The sequence below is a fragment of the Brachyhypopomus gauderio genome, chromosome 2 (assembly GCF_052324685.1).
Source record: "Brachyhypopomus gauderio isolate BG-103 chromosome 2, BGAUD_0.2, whole genome shotgun sequence".
NCBI lineage: Eukaryota > Metazoa > Chordata > Actinopteri > Gymnotiformes > Hypopomidae > Brachyhypopomus > Brachyhypopomus gauderio.
In genome coordinates this window covers 34,724,356-34,749,380 of record NC_135212.1, presented here as the reverse complement: position 1 = coordinate 34,749,380, position 25,025 = coordinate 34,724,356, and the positions used below count along the sequence as shown (strand labels likewise).

Here is a 25,025-nt window from a genome sequence, read left to right as displayed (position 1 = left end):
TAGAGGGAAGCCCATAGAGGAGAGAGTTACAGTAATCTAACTTTGAGGTAATGAGTGCATGCACCAGGATCTCAGCAGATTTTGGAGAAAGATGTGGGCAGAGGCGGGAGATATGTGTCCAGAGGTGTGTCCAGAGGTGAGAGAGAGATTAACTATATGACAGATAGAGGGAGCAAGTGAAGAGACGCCCTGTTTGAGCAGAAATGTAGGGACAGGATCCAGGATTGAGGTGGTTGACTTGGCGCTAGTGAGATGTCTGGCTATAAGATCAGAGTTAAATAATATACACTGTGTTAGGTCTTGGTTCAATAGGCTATGTGCAATCATTTCAATATGTTTTAATAAACATTGAACCAGTCCGGCCCTCGGCTTGTAGCAAATTTGTTTTTTTGGCCCTCTGTGTTTTTGACTTTGACATCCCTGGTTTAAACGATTCCTCGCCATCACAGCCAGTATTGTTATACTGTGCATAAATACCGCATTGTACCAGTACGTTTCATAACATCAATAAACACTTCAATACTTTACCAGATTTTTTACCATTAAAGTGCAGTAGATAGATTTCTTATTTTATGTACTTTCATATTTTTTTCTTTTTCAAAATAGAAATGTGACGAATACTCCCTTTTATAACAGAATTTGTATTCTTTTGTTTTCTTTATATTTTAATTTCCCAGTAATATAAATATTCTCACTCATTCCTATTTCCATGTTTGAATATTCTCAGTCTGTGTATAGGTACATTTGTCAGCCTTTCAAGAAATAGAGTTGTTCTATTAGTAATGGCAGTATTGAAAGAAATACAATTCTATAATCTTTGTTCTCCATTTACATAATCAACATGTATTTTTTAATCATTGTGTTTTAAGTTCGAAAATGTGCATTTTTATTTCTTTACCTAATACATCACTTTAAGCCAGTATCAATAGTCATCATTCATGCACAAATCAAGCCTTGAATATATTTCTGGCTTCATAAACATGACTATCAACATGCCCCCTCATTATGTTTTACTGCCCCCCCAAGCAAAGCAGTCCAGAACCGGGGCTGTCGTATACTCCAACGCTAGGAATCTAGCACTAGGACCCTGGAGCGGTTATTTTCTCCATGGTCCTAGCGCTAGATTCGGCAAAGTTCACATCGCGCCAGAACAACTAAACAACACACACTTATAATAATTTAATGCCTCCCCTCATAAAATTCCAGACATTTTAAGACATTGTTAGGCCTTGAATATGGAAAACTAAATTTAAGACATTTTAAGACTTTTTAAGGACCCGCGGGTACCCTGTACATACAACATAGTGCAGGACAACATAGTGCAAGACGGTCATGGTGCAAGCCAGGCAATAGACATTAAATAAGCAAGGTAAAAAAAAAAAGTAAAATAGATTAACAGTATAAGGTATGAAATATAAAAATATAAGTACAGTATGTACAGTGTGTGTGAGTGTGTGTGGTAGGTAAATGGGACAGGGATAAAGTGCATGGTGCCAAAGGGCAGGTGGACTAGTGGCAAATCTGAGATATAGTCAGGGGGAGGTAAGTCTATATATGTCCAGTTTGAGGGAAAGTAGCTGATTTTTGTTACCATTAAAGATAAGTACATTATTCATTAAGTATTATAAAGGTTAGTACCTGTACATTAATGCTATGGATGGATTTTCTGTTTATGTAATCGCCTTCATGTTCTAATGGTGCTGGAATAGGTAGCATATGTAGGTTCCATCAATGCAGCCAATCACTCTAGGAAATCCTTAAAATGTAAATGGAATGAAGTTTGCTATATAGCCTACTGCTTCTCCTTTGCTTAATTTCTTTATTGTCCGTGTGAATTAAAGACAAACCTACAATGCTGTGGAATTCCTCTTTGATGTCCATAACTGGCTTATGCCCAGGAAACACCAGAAAACTGGGCACTAGTCAATTTAATGCCAGACATAGTTTTCGGACAGACCGACATACAGTATCTTTGCTGACAGATCCCGCATCTCCTACACTATAAAAAAAAATTTCCACTAGCAAAAAACGAAGAGCGATGTATAACAATCTGGAGAGAATTTAGGGCTGATCCGCGATGTGTAATATTTGAAACGTGACGCTTAATAATTTTATTGATGTAAGTAATGGATTGTGCTGAAAAACGATAACGTTCATTAAAAGGGGCAGTCATGGCCTGGCGGTTAGGGAACTGGACTTGTGACCGGAGGGTCGTGGGTTCGATTCCCAGACAGGCCATGACTGAGGTGTCCTTGAGCAAGGCACCTAACCCCAACTGCTCCCCGGGCGCCGGGCTAGGGCTGCCCACCGCTCTGGGCACGTGTGATCCACAGCCCCCTAGTAATCACTAGTGTGTGTGTGTGTTCTGACTGCACAGATGGGTTAAAAGCGGAGGACAAATTTCGATTGGGGTGTAAAAATCACAATTGACAAAATATGGCACATTTCATTTCATTTCATTTCATTACATTTCATTTCAAAAAATAATCCGAAAATGATAGGCCTATGTCTATTCGGGGTTTTATAAGGCGTTCCCGACGAAAAACTCAGCGAATAAACTGAGCTTCAATATCCACATGATCCTCAAGGAAAGGACACGTCATGATGACGTGTTTGTAACTCTGGTTCAGGTCCAAGTTAACCTGCCAGCGAGCAGGTTAGCTTCAGAGCATAAGTTGCTATAGTAACTGACTCAGGTTCTCTCTAAGCTCGGTTTCTGGAACGGAAAACCTTGAGTTTCCGTGAACTCTGAGTTAACTTACCCGGTTTTCTCGCTTAACCCGCTTCTTGGAATACCCCCCAGCACACTAAAAAGATGTCAATATTCAAATGTTAATAGAGAAATAGCGCCTCTCCTGTTTGCAATAACATTACGATACCAACAGCACTCAAATTGTGTCAAAATGCATTTTGAAAATGCAATCAGAGCAGAATGCATTTTCATTTCTATGGCTTGGTGGTTAGCACGTTTGCCTCTCAGCACTGGGGACTTGGGTTCCCTATCTGAGTGTAGTTTCCATGTTCTCCCCCTGTCTGCATGGGGTCTCCGGTTTCCTCCCACAGTCCAAAGATATGGAGGTTAAGTAAATTGGCAGTCCCTAACAAATTCTCCCTGAGTGTGACTGTGTCTCTTCATGTTCAGTAAAAACAGTTGTCTCGGTGTCTGTGCATGAATGTGTGTGTGTGCTTGTATACTCAGTGGTGGATGGTCCTCTGTCACTAGGCTCTGTCCTCTCTCCCCCCCTTCCTGCACCCAATTCAGTCCCCCAGGTGGTTGTGGATTCCGGTAGAGTACGCTGTGCACAATTGGCTGCTGCTTCTCACCGATGTGTAATTGGTTGTGTAAGAGTTGTACCTATGTTACAATTGTAAAGCGACCTTGGGTATCTTGAAAGGCGCTATATACATTCATTCATTCAATGTTATTGCAAACAGGAGAGGCGCTATTTCTCCATTTGAATATTGAAATCTTTTTAGCGTGAGGTGGTGAGGTTGAAAATTTAATTTTAAACTTATCACGGAATGCAAAGCATATTAAGTGCATAGCAACTTTGATACAACTTTTGCTTGATACAACTTGACAATTCTAATTGGGAAAAATACATTTTAATTTCAATAAAGGTACAAAAAAAAAGCATCAAAATGTATGTGTAAATGAAATATGAATAGACGTCTACCACATTGCAAATGTAAATGGAACTATTGCATTTGAATTTGAATTTTGAGCTCAAAGTTGCTTGTATGAGTGGAACATAAATGCATATTACATTTTAATTTTAATACTGATACAGAATAACTTCCATATGAATCAGCCTACAGTGGGTCTGCGTATCTCTGTGTCGTGCAAACCTGTTAAAATATAGACACTAAAGGGAGCTACATAACAAAAACAAATGCTTTTACAATTACTTCCATGTTATTCAACAGCTCTACCATAAATACAGTTTATACCCTGACATACTGAAGAAGACTACTGAATGTTAATTCTTATTTTTGCTCTACAGATATTAAATTATAAAATAGTGATAAAATAAATAAAAGTTACTGGCAAAAAGATTATGCTCATGGTCCCCTATCAAGTCCACACCCACAATTACTGGCGGAGAACTTCACAGAAACGCAGCTATATAAACCACTGTATTTAAACCACTGTAGAGCAGACATCCAGACCTTCAGAGTGCTGGCAGGCACCAAGCTCACCATGCAGATCACTTCAAGTCTGGTGCCATTTGTATCAGTGCTGTGGATGACTGTGTTTAGCCCTGCAGGATGTAAAGCAAACCCAGTCAGCTGCAGACAATGGCCTGAGCCTAGGCTATCTGAACTTTCTATGAATGGAGATTTTATAATTGGGGGAATTTTTGCAATTCATTCCTACACAAATTCAAGAGAGAACACCTACACCAGGCTGCCACCACAGCTACAGTGCTCTGGGAGGTCTGTCTGTGAGAGTTAAGTGGGCAGTACAGGCAGCAGAGTATTTTGGTAGATTTACTGAGAAATGCTAATTAAGATCAAACATGTTCTCTATTTTGTACACACATATATATGTATTGCTTTAACGACTTTTAAATATAATACGTAATGGTATTACCAAAGGTGTCATACTTCTTAATTTGCTTTACTGTATCCACGCAGCATGGACTTCAGGCAATTGCGCTTCGCTCGTGCCATGGAGTTCACCATCTGCGAGATCAACAACAGATCCGATCTGCTACCGGACATCACATTAGGCTACCAGATTTACGACTCGTGCTCTGACGTACAGATGGCAATCAAAGTTGCTTTACAGTGTGAAAACGGCTTGGATCCCGTTTTCAACGACACAAGTTCTTGTTTTAAATCTGCAGCTGCCACTGTACCTGCTGTCGTAGGAGATTCTACTTCTTCTGCGTCAATTAGCATGGCCAGAATGTTCGGTCCTTTTGGAATTCCACAGGTAAGATGCGAGTCCGGATAAAACTCATTGAATAGTCTAATGACTAATACTCCGCACCTGCACTACAACTGTAGTTAAATGTAATGTACGTAAGCGAATGCGTTATACTTATGCACTGTAACAATTTAAATATATCTTGTTAACAAAACAAGTAGTGTACCTGGAAGGAAGTTGTATCAAACTACTCCTATGGGTTTATTTGATATAATTTTTCTCCACTTACCGAATGATAGGTGAGTCATTCGGCAACCTGCGCGTGCCTGACCGATAAGAATCAGTTTCCCACCTTCTTCAGGACGGTACCTAGCGACCAACACCAAGCGGCTGCACTGGCGAGGATGGTGAAATATTTCGGCTGGACATGGATTGGGGCAGTGCGCAGCGACACGGACTATGGAAACTACGGAATGACAGCATTTCTAAAGGCTGCACAGGAGGAGGGTATCTGTGTGGAGTACTGCGAGGCCTACGTAAGGACACAACCGCGGAGTAAATTGGAAAGTTTAGCCGACGTCATTCGGAGATCATCATCGCGAGTAATAGTAGCGTTTCTTCACGCACCTGACATGAAATGTATCACTGAGGAACTGGCTCGGAAACCAGTGCCTCCGATTCAGTGGATAGCTAGCCAATCGTGGATTATACATCCAGACTTTCTGAAGATTAACATGTGCGCTGGAGCATTAGGTTTTGGATTCCCTCGGTCAGTCATCCCAAGTCTTCGCGAGTTTCTCTTGCACCTCTCTCCGGAAAAAGCTTTGAAATCGCCGCTATTAACGGAGTTTTGGGAGAGCTCATTCAGCTGTAGCCTAAAAGGCTCTTCAAAGGGCGTCCGGCAATGTGACGGCAGTGAGGACATCCGCGCGCTACAGAACCCATACACAGACACGTCACAGCTGCGCACTACTAATTTGGTGTATAAAGCCACGTATGCCATAGCGCATGCTATTCACGGAATAATCTGTAACGAAACTCAATGCGATAAAACCATTACATTTGCGCCATGGCAGGTATAAATCTTCTAATTTTTAAAAGCGTTGAAGTATACTTTCATTGAAATTATCTTGCATTTATTGCTTGCATATATTAAGGTACCTATGTATACATATTGATCCATGTATAATGGTTATATTAATATAAATATACACAATAAAAGTCTGTTTTTATTCATGTATTTAAACACTGTCTGAATTGACTGTAGAGAAGACACTGTCACACTGTCTTGGGATTTCATGAAGGTGTGTCCAATACTGCAGATACAGCACCAGCTTAAGAGAGTGAACTTCACCACAAAGAATGGTTACCGGGTCAACTTTGATTCCAGTGGAGATCCAGAGGCTGTCTATGAGCTCATAAACCTGCAGTTTAAGAAAGACGGTGCTTTAGACTTTGTGACAGTGGGCTACTATGACACAACCAAACCGAGAGGACAGGAGTTCAAAGTGACCAGTGCTGTGAGCTGGTTTGGAGGACAGAACGAGGTACTGCATACCATAGCCAGTACTCATTATAAAGCAGATGTTCTTAAACTCCAGATCACAAGAACAAAAAACACTTGACTCTTATTCATTTTTGCTCCCACACAACTGACATAATTCATGTAGCTTTGTTGATTACCTAATTAATTTAATGCCTTTAATCTGTGAATATAATTATGTTCTATAATAATATCAAGACACCTATTTCTTTTGCATTTTTCTCTAATGTCTTTCCCAGGTTCCAGTGTCTGTGTGCAGTGAGAGCTGTCCACCAGGCACCAGGAAGGCAGTACAGAAGGGAAGACCTGTCTGCTGCTATGACTGTATACCATGTGCAGAGGGAGAGATCAGTAATAAGACAGGTTTTACATCAAAAATCTATATCCAACATCCTACTCACCACACATTCCCTCATGAGCAAAGCAAGACATGTCAAGGAAATGCATAACTCAAAAAAGAGAATCACATCTGACTGCGATGCTGGTCACAGTCATTATTTCCTTTTGCTACTGCAATGAGCTTGATAGGCATTTGTAGGCATTCTGATTTTGCTTTTCTGTTCCTTTAGATTTGTTGGATTGTCTGCGCTGCCCTCCTGAGTTCTGGCCAAACTCCATGCAAGACAGCTGCCTCCCCAAACCAGTTGAGTTCCTGTCCTGGGATGACACTCTAGCCATCATTTTGACAGTGTTCTCCATCACTGGGGCCTTCATGTCTGTGTGTGTTACTGCTGTCTTCTACAAACACAGAACGTCTCCCATCGTCAGAGCCAACAACTCAGAGCTGAGCTTCCTGCTGCTCTTCTCTCTGACTCTGTGTTTCCTCTGTTCACTTACTTTCATTGGTCGGCCCTCGGAGTGGTCCTGTACGCTGCGCCACACAACGTTTGGGATCACCTTCGTCCTCTGCATCTCCTGTGTTCTGGGAAAAACAGTAGTGGTGTTGATGGCCTTCAGGACTACACTTCCAGGCAGTAATGTCATGAAATGGTTTGGGCCTCCACAGCAGAGACTCATCGTCCTTTCCTTCACTCTCATTCAGGTAATTATTTGTGTGGTTTGGTTAAAATTGTCCCCTCCTTTCCCCTTCAGAAATCTAAAGCACTACAAGGAAAAGATCATCTTGGAATGTGGTTTAGGTTCTGCTGTAGGTTTCTGGGCTGTTCTAAGTTATATAGGACTCCTGGCTCTTTTGTGTTTTATTTTGGCTTTTCTAGCACGGAAGCTGCCTGATAACTTTAACGAAGCCAAATACATCACATTCAGCATGCTCATATTCTGTGCAGTTTGGATCACCTTTATTTCAGCTTATGTCAGCTCTCCTGGAAAATTCACTGTAGCTGTGGAGATATTTGCTATTCTGGCCTCAAGCTTTGGTTTGAGTATTTGTATTTTTGCTCCTAAATGTTTCATAATTGTGTTTAGACCAGAGCACAATACAAAAAAACATCTTACGTGTAAAGTTCCCCCTTAAAGATTTAGAACATTTCTCTCTAATAGCATAGGCATTATTATGCACTTTATATAAAACACACAGGGCTATGATTATGCTTCCATGGAACATTTCACATCAGCCTCATTAATATACATTTAAATTAAACTTTATTTATTTGTATGTGTATGAAAAGGTATATCATCCGTAACATGTATGTATACAGAAAGGTATAATATCACTAACTATAAGCCCCACATCACAGAATTTGTAGATCATCTGTAAACCTCAGACGGAGCACTATAACTGATGTTATTCTTGTCAACTTACATGTTCGTTATCTGTATGCCTTTCTATGAACAATACATCTGTGTTCATTTTGATTAATATGTAACATTCGATGGAGTGTAAAAAATACATGTATATATCCATTTGAGGAGGTGTTTCAGTTATCTTATTAGAAGTGATTTCTTAAATATTTCTTATTACAGTTTTTTACGACTGCTATCATGCGTTTATCCAATCTGTAGTCACATTTTCAAAACTCTAAACACAGTGAACACAACATCAGTCTTCAGTGGCTACACAATTAGTACAATTCATGTTGTTTTTGCACAAAATGCAGTTATTTTACATGTTTCTATAATGCTTATATATATATATTCTCCTCACTACTATGTGTGATCAATACGTGTGTATACTGATGAATATGATTACAGAAAGACAGAATATTTCTCCCACACCAGCAAGCTTACTGCCCATGTAACACACAAAGAGTGGCGTTTCTGAAGCTGTTATATAAGGCTGTGACCACTTGTGGGTAATCAAGCTAATGAGCTTCGATTAATTTGCAGCACAATGCTGCCCTTTGGTGGTGGAAGTATAGCACTGTGGTACTACAGACTTATCTCTCTCTGGCCCTGAACAAGGTGCAATGGAACATCAAATCCAAAACACCTTAGTTGTAGGCTTTATGTAGCTTTTCCTTCTCCTGCTGGGGCTGGATTCTTCTTTAATAATAATAATAATAATAATACATTTTATTTAATGGCGCCTTTCAAGTCACTCAAGGTCACCTTACAACTCACATTAAAATAACAATAAACAGTAAACCCATACAGAGAATATATAAACAATCCACTTTGTAAAAAATACAATAAAATAAACACAGTCAATTAAATAAATAAGCAATTTTAAAAATATGAGTTTTTAAAGCAGATTTAAACTCTGCGATTGAATCCAGCATCCGAATATGATAAGGTAGTGAATTCCAAAGGTTAGGTGCAGCATGAGAGAAAGCCCTAGAACCACTGTGCTGAGCTTAATGGCAGGAAGTGCTAATAAGCGTGCTGATGAAGACCACAGAGAACGGGGTGGGGTGTATATCTGAAGGAGATCTGCTAAATAGCCAGGAGAGATGTTATGTAGTGCCTTAAAAGTTAAAAGCAAAATTTTAAACTGAATCCGCTCCAACACAGGAAGCCAGTGCAGCTGAATCAACAGAGGTGTAACATGATCAAAAGATTTTGAGCGTGTAATAATTCGTGCTGCAGAATTCTGAACTAGCTGGAGTCTGTGAATAATCTTTTTAGGAATGCCTACCAAAATTGAATTACAGTAGTCAATGCGCGATGTAACCAGAGCATTAACTAAAACCTCTGCTGAGTATTGTGTTAAAATAGGACGTAGTCTGGAGATATTTCGCAAATGATAAAAGGCAGTCTGAGAGACCTTGCTGATATGATCAGGGAAGGAGAGAGTACTATCTAAAATAACACCAAGACTCTTAACCTGCGTAGAGACAGGTATAGTGATTCCAGCAATGAGAAGAGAATAAGGTGAAACTTTTGAGATAGTGGACTTAGAACCCACAAGAAGTACCTCAGTCTTACTGTTGTTGAATTTTAAGTAATTCCTTGTCATCCATAAGTGTAGATCATGGATACAAGCAGTAAGTGAATCCAAAGTAAGAACAGAGGCTGATTTGCTGGACACATAGAGCTGTGTATCATCAGCATAACAATGAAAATGAATCCCATAATATCGAAAAATATTGAAGATATATAATAAATAAAAGTGGCCCTAATACTGAACCCTGTGGTACACCGTGACAAACTCTAGAAGTCTCTAATCGAGAATCCTGAATTTGAACAAATTGTTTTCTATCAGCAAGATAGGAGACAAACCATTGATACACAGCGCCACAGAGGCCAATACCAGCCAGCCGATCCAAAAGAAGCTGATGTGATATTGTATCAAAGGCTGAACTGAGGTCGAGAAGAATTAAAATTGAAACCAAGCCTGAATCAGCAGCACGGAGAAGGTCATTAGTGATTTTGACCATAGCTGTTTCTGTACTGTGTTTAGGACGAAAACCAGACTGAAACTGTTCAAAAAGATTATTGTCATCAAGGTAAGCTTGAAGTTGTGCTGCAACTACCTTCTCAAGAATTTTAGAAATAAATGGTAGGTTCGAAATAGGGCGATAATTATTTAAATCATTGGGCTCCAAACCAGGTTTTTTAAAAATTGGTCGAATCATAGCAACTTTCAGTGCAGGCGGAACTATAGCTGCAGTCAAGGAAGAATTAATAATTAAGGTTATCAGAGAAACAATAGAAGGTAAGCAAGCTTTAATTAAAGCTGTGGGAATAGGATCCAGGTTGCATGTGGAGTTATTTGATTTTGAAATAAGTTCATAGATGTGACTTTCGGTTGGAAGACAGAAACAAACAAAACAGTTGATGGAGACAGATTCATAACACTCACTAGTGGTGAACTAGACTGCATACCTTTATCAGAAATTAGCTGCTTATGGATTTCAGCAATTTTAGAATTAAAAAACTTCAAAAAAACAGAAAATTGTTCAGTTGAGTTATTACTGCTCATATTTATATCGGAAGGTTTGAGTAATCTTTTCACTGTGTGGAAAAGAGTTTTAGTGTTCCCTGCATTTGTGCCAATAATGTTCGCATAATAATTAGTTTTTGCTGTTAATAGTGCATTCTTATAATGGAGTACATGATCAGAATACAGTTGTTTAAGAATTAAAAGTCCAGTCTTAGAGTATAGTCTCTCTAGCTGTCGACCTTTTGCTTTTAGCTGATGTAGTTCTGAGGTGTACCATGGAGCACTATGTGTAAATGAAACAACCCGCGTTTTCAACGGAGCTACAGCGTCCAATGCAAGGGAGTTGCATAAGTTGATGTTAAATAGCACGACTTTATGGTCTGAAATGTGTAATTCAGTAGAAGTTATATTATATGGTATGATGCCAGAACAACAGACCAAGTCAAGTATATGTGTCACGTAGGGCTACGCCCCCTATCGTAGCTGTCACTCTGGGTTCCCTCGTGTCTGTGTTCCTTGCCTGTTTGTCCCGCCCTGCTCGTTGGTTTTGATGGATTCCTTGTTTGTTACCACGCCCCTGTGTTATTGTCATCACCTGTCCCTAGTTTAGTCCTGTGTATATTAGTCCCTGTGTCTCCCAGGTCTAGTTATCGGTCTTTTTGTTTTCTCTGTGTTTTGCCTGTTCGCCCTAGTGCTGCTGTTCTGTGAGTCTTCCTTGTTGTGTTCGCTATGTCTGTCCGTATTTCGTGTCCTGACTGCCTACCCGTTATGACCCATGCCTGTCACTTCGAATTTCCCATAATAAATCTCGCTCTCCTCAGCGTTTGTGTCCGTCTCCTCGCTCCGTGGCGCGAGCCACGTTACATAAAGACCGATCCTACAAGGACACAACGAGGGAGCGAGACTCTGGTGAGTTTAATCGCTGCGATGATGTTGGCTGGTTTGGTCCAGTTCAACTCTCCGATATCGCAGCATGAACGAACCAGAGACAGAAATTCCCCTGGCGCTGTGGGAACACGGAAGTCTCGACACACACCAACGAAAGCCCAGTCACTTTCGGTTTCGACTAGCTTTCACGTCGAGACTCCTGTTGAGCGCTACGTGTCTGCCCGGCTTGATCACTATAGGGAGGAGAAACCTGTAGTACAAGTCGCGGGCAGACGGATTGAATGCACAGACTGGCGTTTGCTTAACCCTCGGTTGGCTCTCGATGGCTTCTGCGAGCTCCCGACGCCTCAGAAGAGGCGGAGCCGTCGCAGAGAGAGCCACCAAGGGGCTTCTGTGTCTGTGTATTCTTCCAGGCTCTCCCAGGACCCTGAGGAAGAGGACCCACCGCCTCTGATCCCGCCGGCTACTCCACATGACACCCCCAAGTATTTTTTGGGGGGGAGTACTGGCCACGTCGGCTTGGCGGTCCCGCCCCCCGATGACGTCAGTATGGCGTACACGCCCCCCGAGGACGTCGGCTTGGCGTACACGCCCCCCGAGGACGTCGGCTTGGCGTACACGCCCCCCGAGGACGTCGGCTTGGCGGTCCCGCCTCCCGAGGGTTTCTCCTTGCCACAGCAACCTGTTCCCACTGCCTGTAGGCAGTCCGTGCCTGTTCCTGTTCCCGCTGCCCGTCGGCAGTCCACGCCGGTTCCTGTTCCCGCTGCCCATCGGCAGTCCACGCCGGTTCCTGTCCCCGCGACCCAGGAGAGGTCGTCCACACCGGTTCCTGTCCCAGCGACCCAGGAAAGGTCGTCCACGCCGGCTCCTGTTCCCGCTGCCTGTCTGCCGGCTCCTGTTCCCGCTGCCTGTCTGCCGGCTCCTGTTCCCGCTGCCTGTCTGCCGGCTCCTGTTCCCGCTGCCCGCCGCCCGGCCGCGCCTGTGCCCGCTGCCCGCCGCGCCTGTGCCCGCTGCCCGCCGCCCGGCCGCGCCTGTGCCTGCTGCCCGCCGCACGGCCGCGCCTGTGCCCGCCGCCTGTCCCCCAAAAGACTGTGCTGACCCCTGTTGGACATGGACTCCGTGTACTGTCTGCTCCGCCCTGTGTTCCTGCTCCTGTGCCCAGGTTCCCTATGTTCCCCAGTCCTGTCCCTGGTTTTGTTTTGGTTCCTGTCCCTGTGGTTGTGTCTGTCAAGGTCTGTGTTCCTGTTCCTGTGTCTGTTTCCTGTGGTGTCATCTCTGTCCCAGTCCCCGTGTCTGTTCCCCAAGTCGTCACCCACCTTGTGCCTGTGCCTGTCTCAGTCGTCCAAGCCGTGTTTGCCTCCGTGTATACCTCTGCCCTGTCCCCTGGCCCGTCTCCTGTGTCTGTTCCCAGTCCTGCTCCCGTGCCTCGCCCTGTCCCTGCCTGTATCGCCATGCCCCGGCCCGGCTCCTGGCCCGTCTCTGGTTCTCCTGTCCCTGCCGTGCCCCGGTCTCCGTGCCCTGCTTTCCCCTTGTCTGTTCCTCCGGTCTGTGCTGTGTCCGCTGTCCCTGTCCTGTCTGCCCTTGCGTGCCCCGGAGTGGCACGCTTTGATGGGGGGTTCTGTCACGTAGGGCTATGCCCCCTATCGTAGCTGTCACTCTGGGTTCCCTCGTGTCTGTGTTCCTTGCCTGTTTGTCCCACCCTGCTCATTGGTTTTGATGGATTCCTTGTTTGTTACCACGCCCCTGTGTCATTGTCATCACCTGTCCCTAGTTTAGTCCTGTGTATATTAGTCCCTGTGTCTCCCAGGTCTAGTTATCGGTCTTTTTGTTTTCTCTGTGTTTTGCCTGTTCGCCCTAGTGCTGCTGTTCTGTGAGTCTTCCTTGTGTTCGCTATGTCTGTCCGTATTTCGTGTCCTGACTGCCTACCCGTTATGACCCATGCCTGTCACTTCGACTCTGCCTATGGAATTTCCCATAATAAATCTCGCTCTCCTCAACGTTTGTGTCCGTCTCCTCGCTCCGTGGCGCGAGCCACGTTACAATATGTCCCTTATTGTGAGTACAAAAATTGATATGCTGTGTTAAGCCAAAACAGTCTAACATTGCTTTAAAATCTTTAGTAAGCATAAGATCAGCATCATCGAAATGAACATTAAAATCTCCAGTTAAAATGACATTAGGAGATAATGCACTAAGTGTAGTTAAAACTGTTGAAAGTTCATTAAAGTACTTGATGACTTCGGAGGTCTGTACAGGACGGCTATAATGGTAGGTTTAGGTCCACAAAGTTCAAAAGCCAAAAGTTCAAACGAGGATTGTTCAGGTACAGAGAGTGGTCTTACTTTCAAACTCTCGCGATAGATCAGCGCAAGACCGCCGCCTTTACCAGAAGAGCGAGGTTTGCACATATGAACAAATCCAGGTGGAGTTGCTGAGTTGAGGTGGAAATAATCATTCTCTCGCTGCCAGGTTTCCGTCAAACAGAAATAGTCCAGGTTATTGTTCGTGATAAAATCATTAATCAAGAGGGCTTTGTTGGTAATGGACCGTATGTTGTAAAGAGCAAACTTAAAACAAGTCGCGTGTGCACTCACAAGTGCTCTAGGTATTGGCATTAGCACACCATCCCTTGTGAAAAAGTCGTATATTTAAATATAATAATAGTATACTTGAACTATATGCGGAATAATTAAAGTATACTTTTTCTTCGTATACTTACAATTTTACCTACTTAATTAGTCTTTCAGTATACTTTGAAAAAGTATACTTTATTTGGCTGTGCTACTTTTGTACTGGCTATGTACTTAATAAAAATATACTTAGTATTAAACTGTGCTTTTTTATGATAAACTTATCATTTTACTAAATGTGTCCTATGAGCCTATATTTTTGCAATAGAACTTATTGTACTGTACTTCAGTGAAAGTATCTATAAGTATTTACAATTTCAAATGAATATTCCATGACAAACGTTGTGATAATAGAATTTAACATCTTTAACAAAATGCAATTTATAACAAATTATTTGGAAATGTGAAAGCATATGTGTGAACTCATTTTTAATACAACACATATTTCATACATAAATACATATACATTAATATAAAAATAAAATTGAAAACTCAAAAGTACACTATAAGGTCAAAAGTATTATGACAAATATTCCTATTCTAATGGAAGTATATTACTTGGTCAGTATTTCTTTTCTTAAGTTGCTTTCTTGGAGTCGGACAGTCTTCTTCTAGGTCTTATATTGACCCCTATTTTTAGCCATCCTGAAATGAAAAAAACAAAAAAAAAACAAAAACAAAAAAACATGCAATTATACAATTAATTGCTTGTTTGTAATTCTTTCTTTTCCTATTTGAGATTTGTAACAACACAAACTATATACTTCAGAAAGATATACCAATAGGGATCATGACTGAGATATATTAATTATTGTTCTCTCTGCTTCTGTGTCTCTAACACATACACTCACATTACCCCCCCAACACACACAAACAAACAAACAAACACACACAAACACACACACATGAAGGGATCTACATATTATTGGTCTTTGTATAACTGTATCAGAAAAATAGGCTATGACCTTTAAATTATTGTAGGAGTACATTAATTATACCACAGTTAGTGTATTAGAAGTATATTACTTATCCCACCTAAAGTGTACTAGAATTACATAAATCACACTAAAGTAAGTGTATTAGAAGTACCTGATTTATCCTACAGAAAGTATACTAGGAGTAAATTACTTGTACTAATAATAGTGTAATGACATCCTACAGAAAGTGTACGTCAATTATACTGCATTATAATCCCAATTATATTAGGATTACATTACCTATACTAAAGTAAGTATATCACAAGATTAATTTAATCACACTTAAAGTTTTAGTTTTCTGTTGGACAGCTCACACAAATATACTTAAATTATATTAAATAGTGGCGAAAATAACATATGACTAGTATATTTAGTATACACTTAGTGCAGATTTATATCACTTTAATTACAAATAAGTAGTACTTAAGTACAAATTAGTAGTTCCAAAATAGCACAACTTAAGTACATATATATTTCAGCATAATTTTAGTATACTTTTTTTTCACAAGGGATGATCCACACACCGGTTGGAGCTCCTCTGATGCCGCTGTCGCAAAGACCAAAGTGCACAAATAGTTCCAGGATTTCCACCACTAAAACTGAAATTTCGGCGAGATCCGCGATGAACATATCTTGAACGCCAAAGAACATCTCGATGTAATCCGAGTTCAGTTGGAAGTTCATAATTAGCCCTAAGTCGATACAGTTCCTCAGGTGAGTATTTCAGTCGATTTGTAGTGGCAACGGGGGACAGCATTGTAAGAAGTGCAATCCAAAACATAATTTTAAAGTTTGCCATGTTTTTGACTGGGATTCAATCAGCAGCAATAATAAAATAAAACAATTAGTCAACACCCAGGTGAGCAGCGGCAGCCACAAGCGCCAGCGTTCACTCACACAGCCTACACCAATGGTTTCTTCAACCATTGGGAAGAAAGATGGATGGGCTGACCCTGTATTGATTTTGGGCTTAATTAAATAATACTAATGGCCCAATACTCTAACCTCTCATGACATCAACACTGCAGAAAGTATTGATTTTTACCAAGCTTGACCAGTGCCTTGCACAGACAATCTCATTTGTTTTGCAGTGTGATGAATGAATACTTCAGACCATTACAAATACTTAAGTCATGTTTCCCATATTAATCAATGTCATGGCTTTCTTCCAAAGATTTGTTAATGAGATTCTCTAAGTGGAAGGGTGTGGGTGTGGTCTGAGGCATGTTACGCAGATCTTTCATTTACTCTTATACAATCTAGAAGTCTGTGTTCCATGGCTCTTTGGTGTTCCTTCTTGGGTTTGTGGTGTCCAGGGGGAATACCCAGATGGATCCTGCCAAGATGAAAGGTAGGAAGAGAGACTTAGGTTCAATTGTCTGGAGCTTCTTTATTTACGCTGACTTCTTAGAACAGCTCACCTGGACTTGTAGGTCAATGCCATTCCGTCTCATTGTTCTCTACAAGAAACCCATGGGATACTTACAAAATAGACACGCAATCTTGATTTGCCTTCTAACAGGCAAGCATCTATATTCTCACTAGACAAGATGAACCCTGTTCTTTAATAACAGGTCCAATGTATATATTTTTTTAATTCAGCCTGTGACCTCACATTTGATGCCCTTCATAGACAGTGGGACAGTCTTTCTCCTGATACCTCAAACCTGAGCCCGTATATTCCTGCATGTGGATTGTAGACACATAGTTGGGACCTGTAGGCTGACATTCAAGAAGCTTTCCAGATCCCAGGGCATGGCCCAAGAGTAAGGACATCTCACATACAGCTATTTTTCACCTTTAATAGTCATATAAAAACAAGGACAAAACAAACAAAGAAAGAATTCTTCAGGGTGCAGCAGGGTTCAGTACAGCTGTCATCTCTTAACTCAGTGGTTCCCAAAGTTGGGGGCGCGCCCCCTATTGCAGGGGGGGCGCGGAGCTTGGAAGTAAAGCCTGGTTTATACTTTCGCGAGTGACCGTAGCGCGTGACTCCGTCCACCTCGTGCGACCCTGCACGAACGGTGGAAGTGTTTAAACTTGCGCGAGCTTCACTGCAGTGTTCTCTGAAACGATAGGTGGCGATAGGTGGCAGTGGAGAATTAAAAAAACCTGCAAAACCGGTGAAAGAACATTTTTACCTGATGCTACACCAGGCATCAAAATAAATAAATATATACACACACACTATATATATACATAGATCTCTATAGATAGAAATATACATGTATGAATCTGCGGGAATGGTGGAGGCGTTTATACTAGCCGCGTCACATTCTGTGCAGTGTTGTCCGTAACGATATGTGGTAATATAAAGAAACACCCCTCAAAAACAGGGGAAGAAACATTTACCTGAAGAATTTTAATGTTGCTTTGTGTTTCAGGTTTGAAAAGTGCTGGAATTTAGGTTAAAGTACTTGAAAATGCTTGAAATTGTAACTACTTCGTTTCACAACAAATATCTGTCTGACTGAACAGTTCTCTTGTATTACGTTAACAAATACGAGCCTCTTGTAATTCCAGGACAAAACACGAGAGAACGTGAAGACGTTAAGATTGGGTGTTTTGAAAATAAATAACCATTAAATAATGTGATTAAAAAGCGAATTATTTCGAATCATTTCGAGTATATGTATAAATATTTAACTTAATTAACGTGCTGGGAAATATTGAAATGGAACTTGAAAGTGACGTACAAGTGCTTTAATTCCACCTTGTAAAGGTGTATGTTCCCTGCAAACGTGACTTTGTTCATTGCGCTGAGGCGCGGCGCGTGCGAAGTTACAAAATTTGAGAAGTGCACGACCTCGCGAATCGACAGCGCCGGAGGCCCCGCGCATGTGCGGGAGCCACCGCGATTGTGTCATTTTCGCCGCGCGGACCCTCGTGACGCGTCAAGTATAAACCAGGCTTAATACATGTGCACATGTGTCAATATGGGGGTGTGTGTGTAGAGGGGGGCGCAAAAATATTCTTATCTACTAAAGGGGGGCACGGCAGAAAAATTTTGGGAAGCACTGCCTTAACTGGACTTTGTGCTAATGGTGATTGCCTGTGCAAAGGTTTTAACCAGGACAAAAAGAACAAAGCATGTTATTCCACTTCTAAAATCTCAATACTGACTTCTAATAAGATGCAGAACAGATTATCATTATTAGTCTATAAATCACTAAATTATGGCCAAAATTTCAACTATGCATAATAAAACGTTAACAACTTTCTAAGGCTAACCTTAAGTAGAACCTGAATATAGAAGAATCCAAAAAGTACATGTTTTAAATCCAAATTATAAGTATTTTTTTCCCTTATGTACAACACCTTATTTTATTATTTATTAAATGTATTTATTATTTTTAGAGAACTTTTTTTAAAGATTGTTTTATTTATATCAATTATATATTTGCTTTATTTTATAAAGCATGTTGTTTTGCGATGTGTTTGGACTGTGCTACATAAATTTAATTCTACACAGTGAAAGGATAAAACAGAAAAGTGAAAAGAGACTACTGGAAATTAAAGCATAAGCAACTATTTTATTTTGGATTACATATAGAAGGCTTAAGTAAAACAAAAACAAATGCCTTTTACAGTACTTCAATGCCCTTTCACAGGTTCACCATAAATATTGTTTATGTTCTGAGTTTTGGTAGGAAGCTGACAGTACAAAGTACTGAAGTACAAAAGCCATATTTTTGCTATACTGAGAGTACTATATAAACCAGTGATATATAAATAAAAGTTACTGGCATACTTATGATTAACAATGAATCATGGCCATGGTCCCGTATCCAGTTCACACCCATATTTACTGACAGAGCACTTCATAGAAATGCAGCTATATAAACCACTGTAGAGCAGACTTACAGACCTTCAGAGTACTGGGAGGCAACAAGCCCACCATGCAGATCACTTCAAGTCTGGGGCCATTTGTATCAGTGCTGTGGATGACAGTGTTCAGCCCTGCAGGATGTAAAGCAAACCCAGTCAGCTGCAGACTGTGGGCTGAGCCACAGATTCCCGAGCTTTCTATGAATGGAGATTTTATCATTGCAGGGATTTTTGCCATTCATTTCTACACAAATTCAGGAGAGAACACCTATACCAGGCTGCCACCACAACTACAGTGCTCTGGGAGGTCTGTCTGTGAGAGTGGATTGGGCAGTACAGACAACAGGGTATTTTGTTAGAATGACTGAGAAATTATAATTAGGATCAAACTATTTTGTAGATGTATGCTATGTATTATTCTAATGATATGTGAATATAATACATATTGGCATTGCCAAAAGTTTCTACTTTTAAATTTGTCTTATTGTATACACACAGCATGGACTTCAGGCAGTTGCGTTTCGCCCGTGCCATGGAATTCTCCATCTGCGAGATCAACAACAGAACCGATCTCCTACCGGACATCACATTAGGCTACCAGATATACGACTCGTGCTCTGACGTACAGATGGCTATCAAAGTTGCATTACAATGCGAAAACGGCTTGGATCCCTTTTTCAATTACACAAGTTCTTGTTTTACATCTGCAGCTGCCACTGTACCTGCTGTCGTAGGAGATTCTACTTCTTCTGCGTCAATTAGCATGGCCAGAATGCTCGGTCCTTTCGGAATTCCACAGGTGAGGGATAGACGAGATTATTGCTATTTTTGCCACATACTATTTTTTTCAAATGTTGCTGTTATTTTTGAGATATAAATTGTTTCTGAATACCCTAGTATGTAGTAACCTGCAGTAGAACTGCAGTCAAATGTAATATGTATAAGCTACTGCGCTATACATATTTATTGTAACAATTTAAAGAAACACATGCCACCAACAAAAAAACTAGTTTACACGAAATAGCTCAATCAAACTACTACTATCGATTTCAATCTTTTTCTCCACTTACCGAGTCACAGGTGAGTCATTCTGCAGCCTGCGCGTGTTTGAGTGATAAGAGGCAGTTTCCAACCTTCTTAAGGACTGAACCTAGTGATCAGTACCAGGCAGCCGCACTGGCGAGAATGGTGAAGTATTTTGGATGGACATGGATTGGGGCAGTGCGCAGCGACACGGACTACGGAAACTACGGAATGGCAACGTTTCTAAAGTATGCACAACAGGAGGAGATCTGTGTGGAGTACTCCGAGGCCTATTACAGGACACAACCGCGCCGAAAACTGGAGAGAGTGGCAAACGTCATACGCAAATCAACGGCTCGAGTAATAGTAGCGTTTGTTCACGCAGGAGACATGAAAATAATATTTGAGGAACTGGCACGGCAACCGCTGCCTCCGATTCAGTGGATTGGTAGCCAATCGTGGATCATACATCCAGACTTTCTAAGGTTAAACATGTGCGCAGGCGCTTTAGGCTTTGGGGAACCTCGATCAGTTATTCCAGGTCTTCGTGAGTTTCTACTAGACCTCTCTCCAGCACAAGCCTTGAAATCGTCCATATTAACTGAGTTTTGGGAGAACTCGTTCAGCTGTAGCCTAAAAGGACGGACAGGCGCGCGGCAGTGTGACGGCAGTGAGGACATCCGCGCGCTACAGAACCCATATACAGACACGTCACAGCTGCGTAACACTAACTTGGTGTATAAAGCTACATACGCCATAGCCCATGCTATCCATGCTGTTATCTGTAATGATACACAATGTGACAAGACCGTTAAGTTCTCACCGTGGCAGGTACAGATCTTCTGAATTAAGGAAAAAATCTTAAGTCAAAGTGAAAGTACAGAGAAATTATTCTACCTATACGTGTTAATATTATCATGTACATAATTGCATGAATATACCTAAACTGCAAGACTGATATTTTGGTCATGTACTGCATGGCTTATCTGTCTAGAGAAGATGCTGTCAAAATGTCTTGACCTTTCATGAAGTTATGTCTAATACTGCAGATACTCAACCAGCTTAAGAGAGTGAACTTCACTACAAAGAATGGTTACCATGTCAACTTTGACTCCAGTGGAGATCCAGAGGCTGTCTATGAGCTCATAAACCTGCAGTTTAAGAAAGATGGTGCTTTGGACTTTGTGACAGTGGGCTACTATGACACAACCAAACCGAGAGGACAGGAGTTCAAAGTGACCAGTGCTGTGAGCTGGTTTGGAGGACAGACAGAGGTACTACATAACAAAGCCTGTACTTACTTACATTATAAAGCAGATGTTCTTAACCTGATTTAATTAATGCACCTTTGTTATCACTTTATTAATTTAATCAGTTTAATCTGTGAATGATTACATTTTGCACTATAGTAGCCTCAAGGCAATGATTTCCGTTACATTTTTCTCTAATGTCTTTCCCAGGTTCCAGTGTCTGTGTGCAGTGAGAGCTGTCCTACAGGCACCAGGAAGGCTGTACAGAAGGGAAGACCTGCCTGCTGCTATGACTGTATACCATGCACTGAACAGGAGATCAGTAACAAGACAGGTTTTTTTCAATTACCTATGTCCTATGACCTACACACCATGACACGTACCTATTATATTGCACACTAAAAGACAAGAAACCTTGAAAGAAGACAAGATTCAGAAACGAAATCACATTTTTCTGTTAGGGTAATAGTACTTTCTGACCACAGTGCTACCAGCAATTGTTTGTGCTACTGCATTGTGCTCTACATCAGAATTAATATGAGACCTTGATTAGACTTTTTCTGAAGGCATTCTGACTTTGTGTGTCTGATCTTTTAGACTCTTTGGATTGTATACACTGCCCTGCTGATTTCTGGCCAAACACCAAACAAGACAGCTGCCTCCCCAAACCTGTTGAGTTCCTGTCCTGGGATGACACTCTAGCCATCATTCTGACAGTGTTCTCCATCACTGGAGCCTCCATGTCTGTGTGTGTTACTGCTGTCTTCTACAAACACAGGACATCTCCCATCGTCAGAAGCAACAACTCAGAGCTGAGCTTCCTGCTGCTCTTCTCTCTGACTCTCTGTTTCCTCTGTTCACTTACTTTCATTGGTCGGCCCTCTGAGTGGTCCTGTATGCTGCGCCACACAGCGTTTGGGATTACCTTCGTCCTCTGCATCTCTTGTGTTCTGGGGAAAACAATAGTGGTGTTAATGGCCTTCAGGGCTACACTTCCAGGCAGTAATGTCATGAAATGGTTTGGGCCTCCACAGCAGAGACTCAGTGTTCTTGTCTTCACTTTCATACAAGTCATTATTTGTGTGTTTTGGTTAAAAATATCACCTCCTTTCCCCTTCAAAAACCTAAAGCATTACAAGGAAAAGATCATCTTGGAATGTGGTTTAGGTTCTGCTGTAGGTTTCTGGGCTGTTCTGGGTTATATTGGACTTCTGGCTCTTTTGTGTTTTATTTTGGCATTTCTAGCACGGAAGCTGCCTGATAACTTTAATGAAGCCAAATTTATCACATTCAGCATGCTCATATTCTGTGCAGTTTGGATCACCTTTATTCCAGCTTATGTCAGCTCTCCTGGAAAATTCACTGTAGCTGTGGAGATATTTGCAATTCTGGCCTCCAGCTTTGGTTTGATTATTTGCATATTTGCTCCCAAGTGTTTTATAATTGTCTTTAGGCCAGAGCAGAATACCAAGAAACACCTTATGGGTAAAGTTCCATCTAAAGCTCTCTGAGACCCTCATAAATAGCTATATAAAAAGGTAACAAACAGCAAATTACTAGCAGGTTATACAAAATTACACAAAAGACCGGTGCTCTTCTTCAAAATAGAAACAAACAAAAAATGTATTATGTGTTTTGACTTTTTGTTTTGAATTTCTCAATAACACATACATTTCTTGTTCCAGTATACTCATGCCATTATGGAAAATGTGGTACCATGGAAAAGTGATTCCCTCTGTAAAGGGAGACAACTGCTAGTCTCTGAAGAGGTTAGTTTCTGATGCCAAATATAGGCCTTCATAATACATTTAAAGAAGTAAATTTCTACATATTTTACTCTAAGCATTTTTGTGATTAAGTAATATATAATTAGTGTCAGACTTCACAAATGATACATGATATGAATAATTTTATAATTTGTATAAGTTCAAGATAAAAAGTCAGATGTGGCCTGTCTATTTTAATTTGGGAACCAAAGAAAAAGTTCAATTTGTTTTTCCAAGCTGTTTTATGTTTGCATGTTTTATGAAGGATGAGGTAGGGTGCCAAGTCGAGAGTGTTTTGAATGTGCAACATTCAGCCTACAAATAGCAAGGGGAATGGTTTCCAAACATCCACGATCAAAGGACACGACACAGATGCACACCTAAAAACACTGATGTTAACAACATACACGTTCGACATATAACGTTAGCAAAACTAGGCATACATGAATCGAGTAACGAGCATGCACAAACATATACGCACACAGACACATTTCACATGTAGGAGAAAAATATATTTAACTTTCATATGAATAATAATGCTGACAATAAACTAAATCATCAGACTTTTTGAAGCTCTACAACTACTATATAATCTGTACGTATGTATTTCTGTAATATCTAATTATTTTATTTTCTACCTATAAGTTAAGCAGCAGATAATTTTTGCTTGTTTAAATGAATAAATAAATAAATAAATGCATTTAAACTGTCACGGTAGGCCGGTCCTGGTCCTCAGGGAGACGCCCTCTACCGGACACTCCCCAGTTCACAATCACCCATCTACTAATAACTCACACCTGGATTCAATCACTATTGCCCTTTATATACCAGCAGCTCCTGTTGTCTGGTGCTGTGCATTCCTCTCGTCTGATCTCACAAAGCAAGCTGCCGCACTGGACTTTGCCTGACTTTAAACACCTCAGACTTTAAACACCTCAGACATTGAGAGTTGAGACTGTATAGCACAGTGGTTCCCAAACTTTTTCTGCCGTGCCCCCCTTTAGTAGATGAGAATATTTTTGCGCCTTACCTTGCAACGCCTTCTGCGCCTTTCATTTAAAAGAGCTGTTTGCATCCTTCTGTTACTATGAACAATAAAGACTTAACAGTTCTAACTCCACCTCCTGCTGCTTCTGCTATGACATAAGTACATTGTGTATTTGCCTATTTATAAGTTTCTGTTATATTTGGGGACATGACTTTATCTGTTCATTTAAGTCCCGCTGCGGCATCAGATTACAATACCCTATTGTCAGTCATAGGTGTTTTTATTGCCCAGCTGTGTGTGTTATAAGTTATATGAAGCCTGCAACTTATGCTAGCTTTGGTTTTTCTTTGGTTTGAGTGTTTCACATTGGTTTTGCCGTGTTATCTTTTATTTTGGCTCTAAGCTTTGGTGTTGTGACATTTTTGTGTGTGCACAGCTAGTGCAGTAAGCTCATATAGCTACATCATAGGCAAAGCAATTCTATCGGCATTACTGACTAGAAATCGGTGGATTTATATAAATTGCCCACGCATCGGTGTATAAATACTGATTTGATGTACATCTTTAGATTTATGCTTTATGTCATCGCTTGCCTAACTCATTTATTGGGTATCTGTGGTGTGGGGACCTCCACCCGGTCACAATTGGCGCTGCAAGCAGGAGAATAGTTATTGGAAGCTGTTCCACTTTTGTACTGTTTTTAGTAAGCGGATCAGGTGGTGTTCCTCAGTATTTTAAGTGTGGTGGGAAAAACAGTGGCCAGCACAGGTTGAAGATACACTCAAAAAAATATTTAAGACCAAGAGTTAAAATTTATGTATTTCAATTACATGTAAATTTTCCATTCAATTTTAATACATAAATACAATTTGAAAATAGCTTTAAAGTTTATGTTTCAAAATCACATTCAATAAGTATGAATAAATAAAATAACCTATAATTTTATGTACTTGTGGGATTTATGCAGGTCTTTTACA

The 25,025-nt window shown here is 40.9% G+C and overlaps 2 protein-coding genes and 2 long non-coding RNA genes across 7 annotated transcripts; 2 read left to right on the top strand and 2 right to left on the bottom strand.

Annotated features, from left to right (window-relative positions):
• LOC143501246 (uncharacterized) lies at nucleotides 1–5,248 on the bottom strand. The gene is made up of 3 exons (XR_013126859.1): nucleotides 4,863–5,248; nucleotides 4,609–4,686; nucleotides 1–4,262 (listed from the first exon to the last, which is right to left on the bottom strand). It is a non-coding gene; the product is annotated as an uncharacterized LOC143501246 (long non-coding RNA).
• LOC143501208 (extracellular calcium-sensing receptor-like) lies at nucleotides 4,638–15,821 on the top strand. Of its 4 annotated transcripts, none has more exons than XM_076994799.1 (6): nucleotides 4,638–4,939; nucleotides 5,173–5,949; nucleotides 6,196–6,420; nucleotides 6,656–6,779; nucleotides 6,986–7,458; nucleotides 15,703–15,821. In XM_076994799.1, the coding sequence occupies exons 1-6, from the start codon at nucleotides 4,640–4,642 to the stop codon at nucleotides 15,706–15,708; spliced, it is 1,905 nt and encodes a 634-aa protein (XP_076850914.1). In that variant the 5' UTR covers nucleotides 4,638–4,639; the 3' UTR covers nucleotides 15,709–15,821. The 4 variants fall into 4 exon arrangements, with proteins under 4 accessions (XP_076850914.1, XP_076850907.1, XP_076850923.1 ...); XM_076994792.1 differs by lacking the exon at nucleotides 15,703–15,821 and adding an exon at nucleotides 12,000–12,525; XM_076994808.1 differs by lacking the exon at nucleotides 15,703–15,821 and having other exon boundaries at nucleotides 6,986–7,059; nucleotides 7,167–7,511.
• On the bottom strand, nucleotides 14,631–20,216 carry LOC143501251 (uncharacterized). The gene is made up of 4 exons (XR_013126860.1): nucleotides 20,092–20,216; nucleotides 19,744–19,803; nucleotides 19,062–19,153; nucleotides 14,631–16,529 (listed from the first exon to the last, which is right to left on the bottom strand). It is a non-coding gene; the product is annotated as an uncharacterized LOC143501251 (long non-coding RNA).
• On the top strand, nucleotides 17,607–24,202 carry LOC143501233 (extracellular calcium-sensing receptor-like). The gene is made up of 6 exons (XM_076994821.1): nucleotides 17,607–19,328; nucleotides 19,520–19,820; nucleotides 20,102–20,875; nucleotides 21,094–21,318; nucleotides 21,505–21,628; nucleotides 21,892–24,202. The coding sequence occupies exons 1-6, from the start codon at nucleotides 19,093–19,095 to the stop codon at nucleotides 22,803–22,805; spliced, it is 2,574 nt and encodes an 857-aa protein (XP_076850936.1). The 5' UTR covers nucleotides 17,607–19,092; the 3' UTR covers nucleotides 22,806–24,202.
• Nucleotides 24,203–25,025: the final 823 nt, after the last annotated feature.

Excerpts from the sequence above, each read along its gene's own strand:
- LOC143501208 (XM_076994785.1), top strand. The coding sequence starts at position 4,640 with ATGGACTTCAGGCAATTGCGCTTCGCTCGTGCCATGGAGTTCACCATC. Across the intron at positions 4,940-5,172 it reads GTCCTTTTGGAATTCCACAG|GTGAGTCATTCGGCAACCTG; the intron begins GTAAGATGCGAG and ends ACCGAATGATAG. Across the intron at positions 6,780-6,985 it reads AGAGATCAGTAATAAGACAG|ATTTGTTGGATTGTCTGCGC; the intron begins GTTTTACATCAA and ends CTGTTCCTTTAG.
- LOC143501233 (XM_076994821.1), top strand. The coding sequence starts at position 19,093 with ATGCAGATCACTTCAAGTCTGGGGCCATTTGTATCAGTGCTGTGGATG. Across the intron at positions 19,821-20,101 it reads GTCCTTTCGGAATTCCACAG|GTGAGTCATTCTGCAGCCTG; the intron begins GTGAGGGATAGA and ends ACCGAGTCACAG. Across the intron at positions 21,319-21,504 it reads GGTTTGGAGGACAGACAGAG|GTTCCAGTGTCTGTGTGCAG; the intron begins GTACTACATAAC and ends TGTCTTTCCCAG.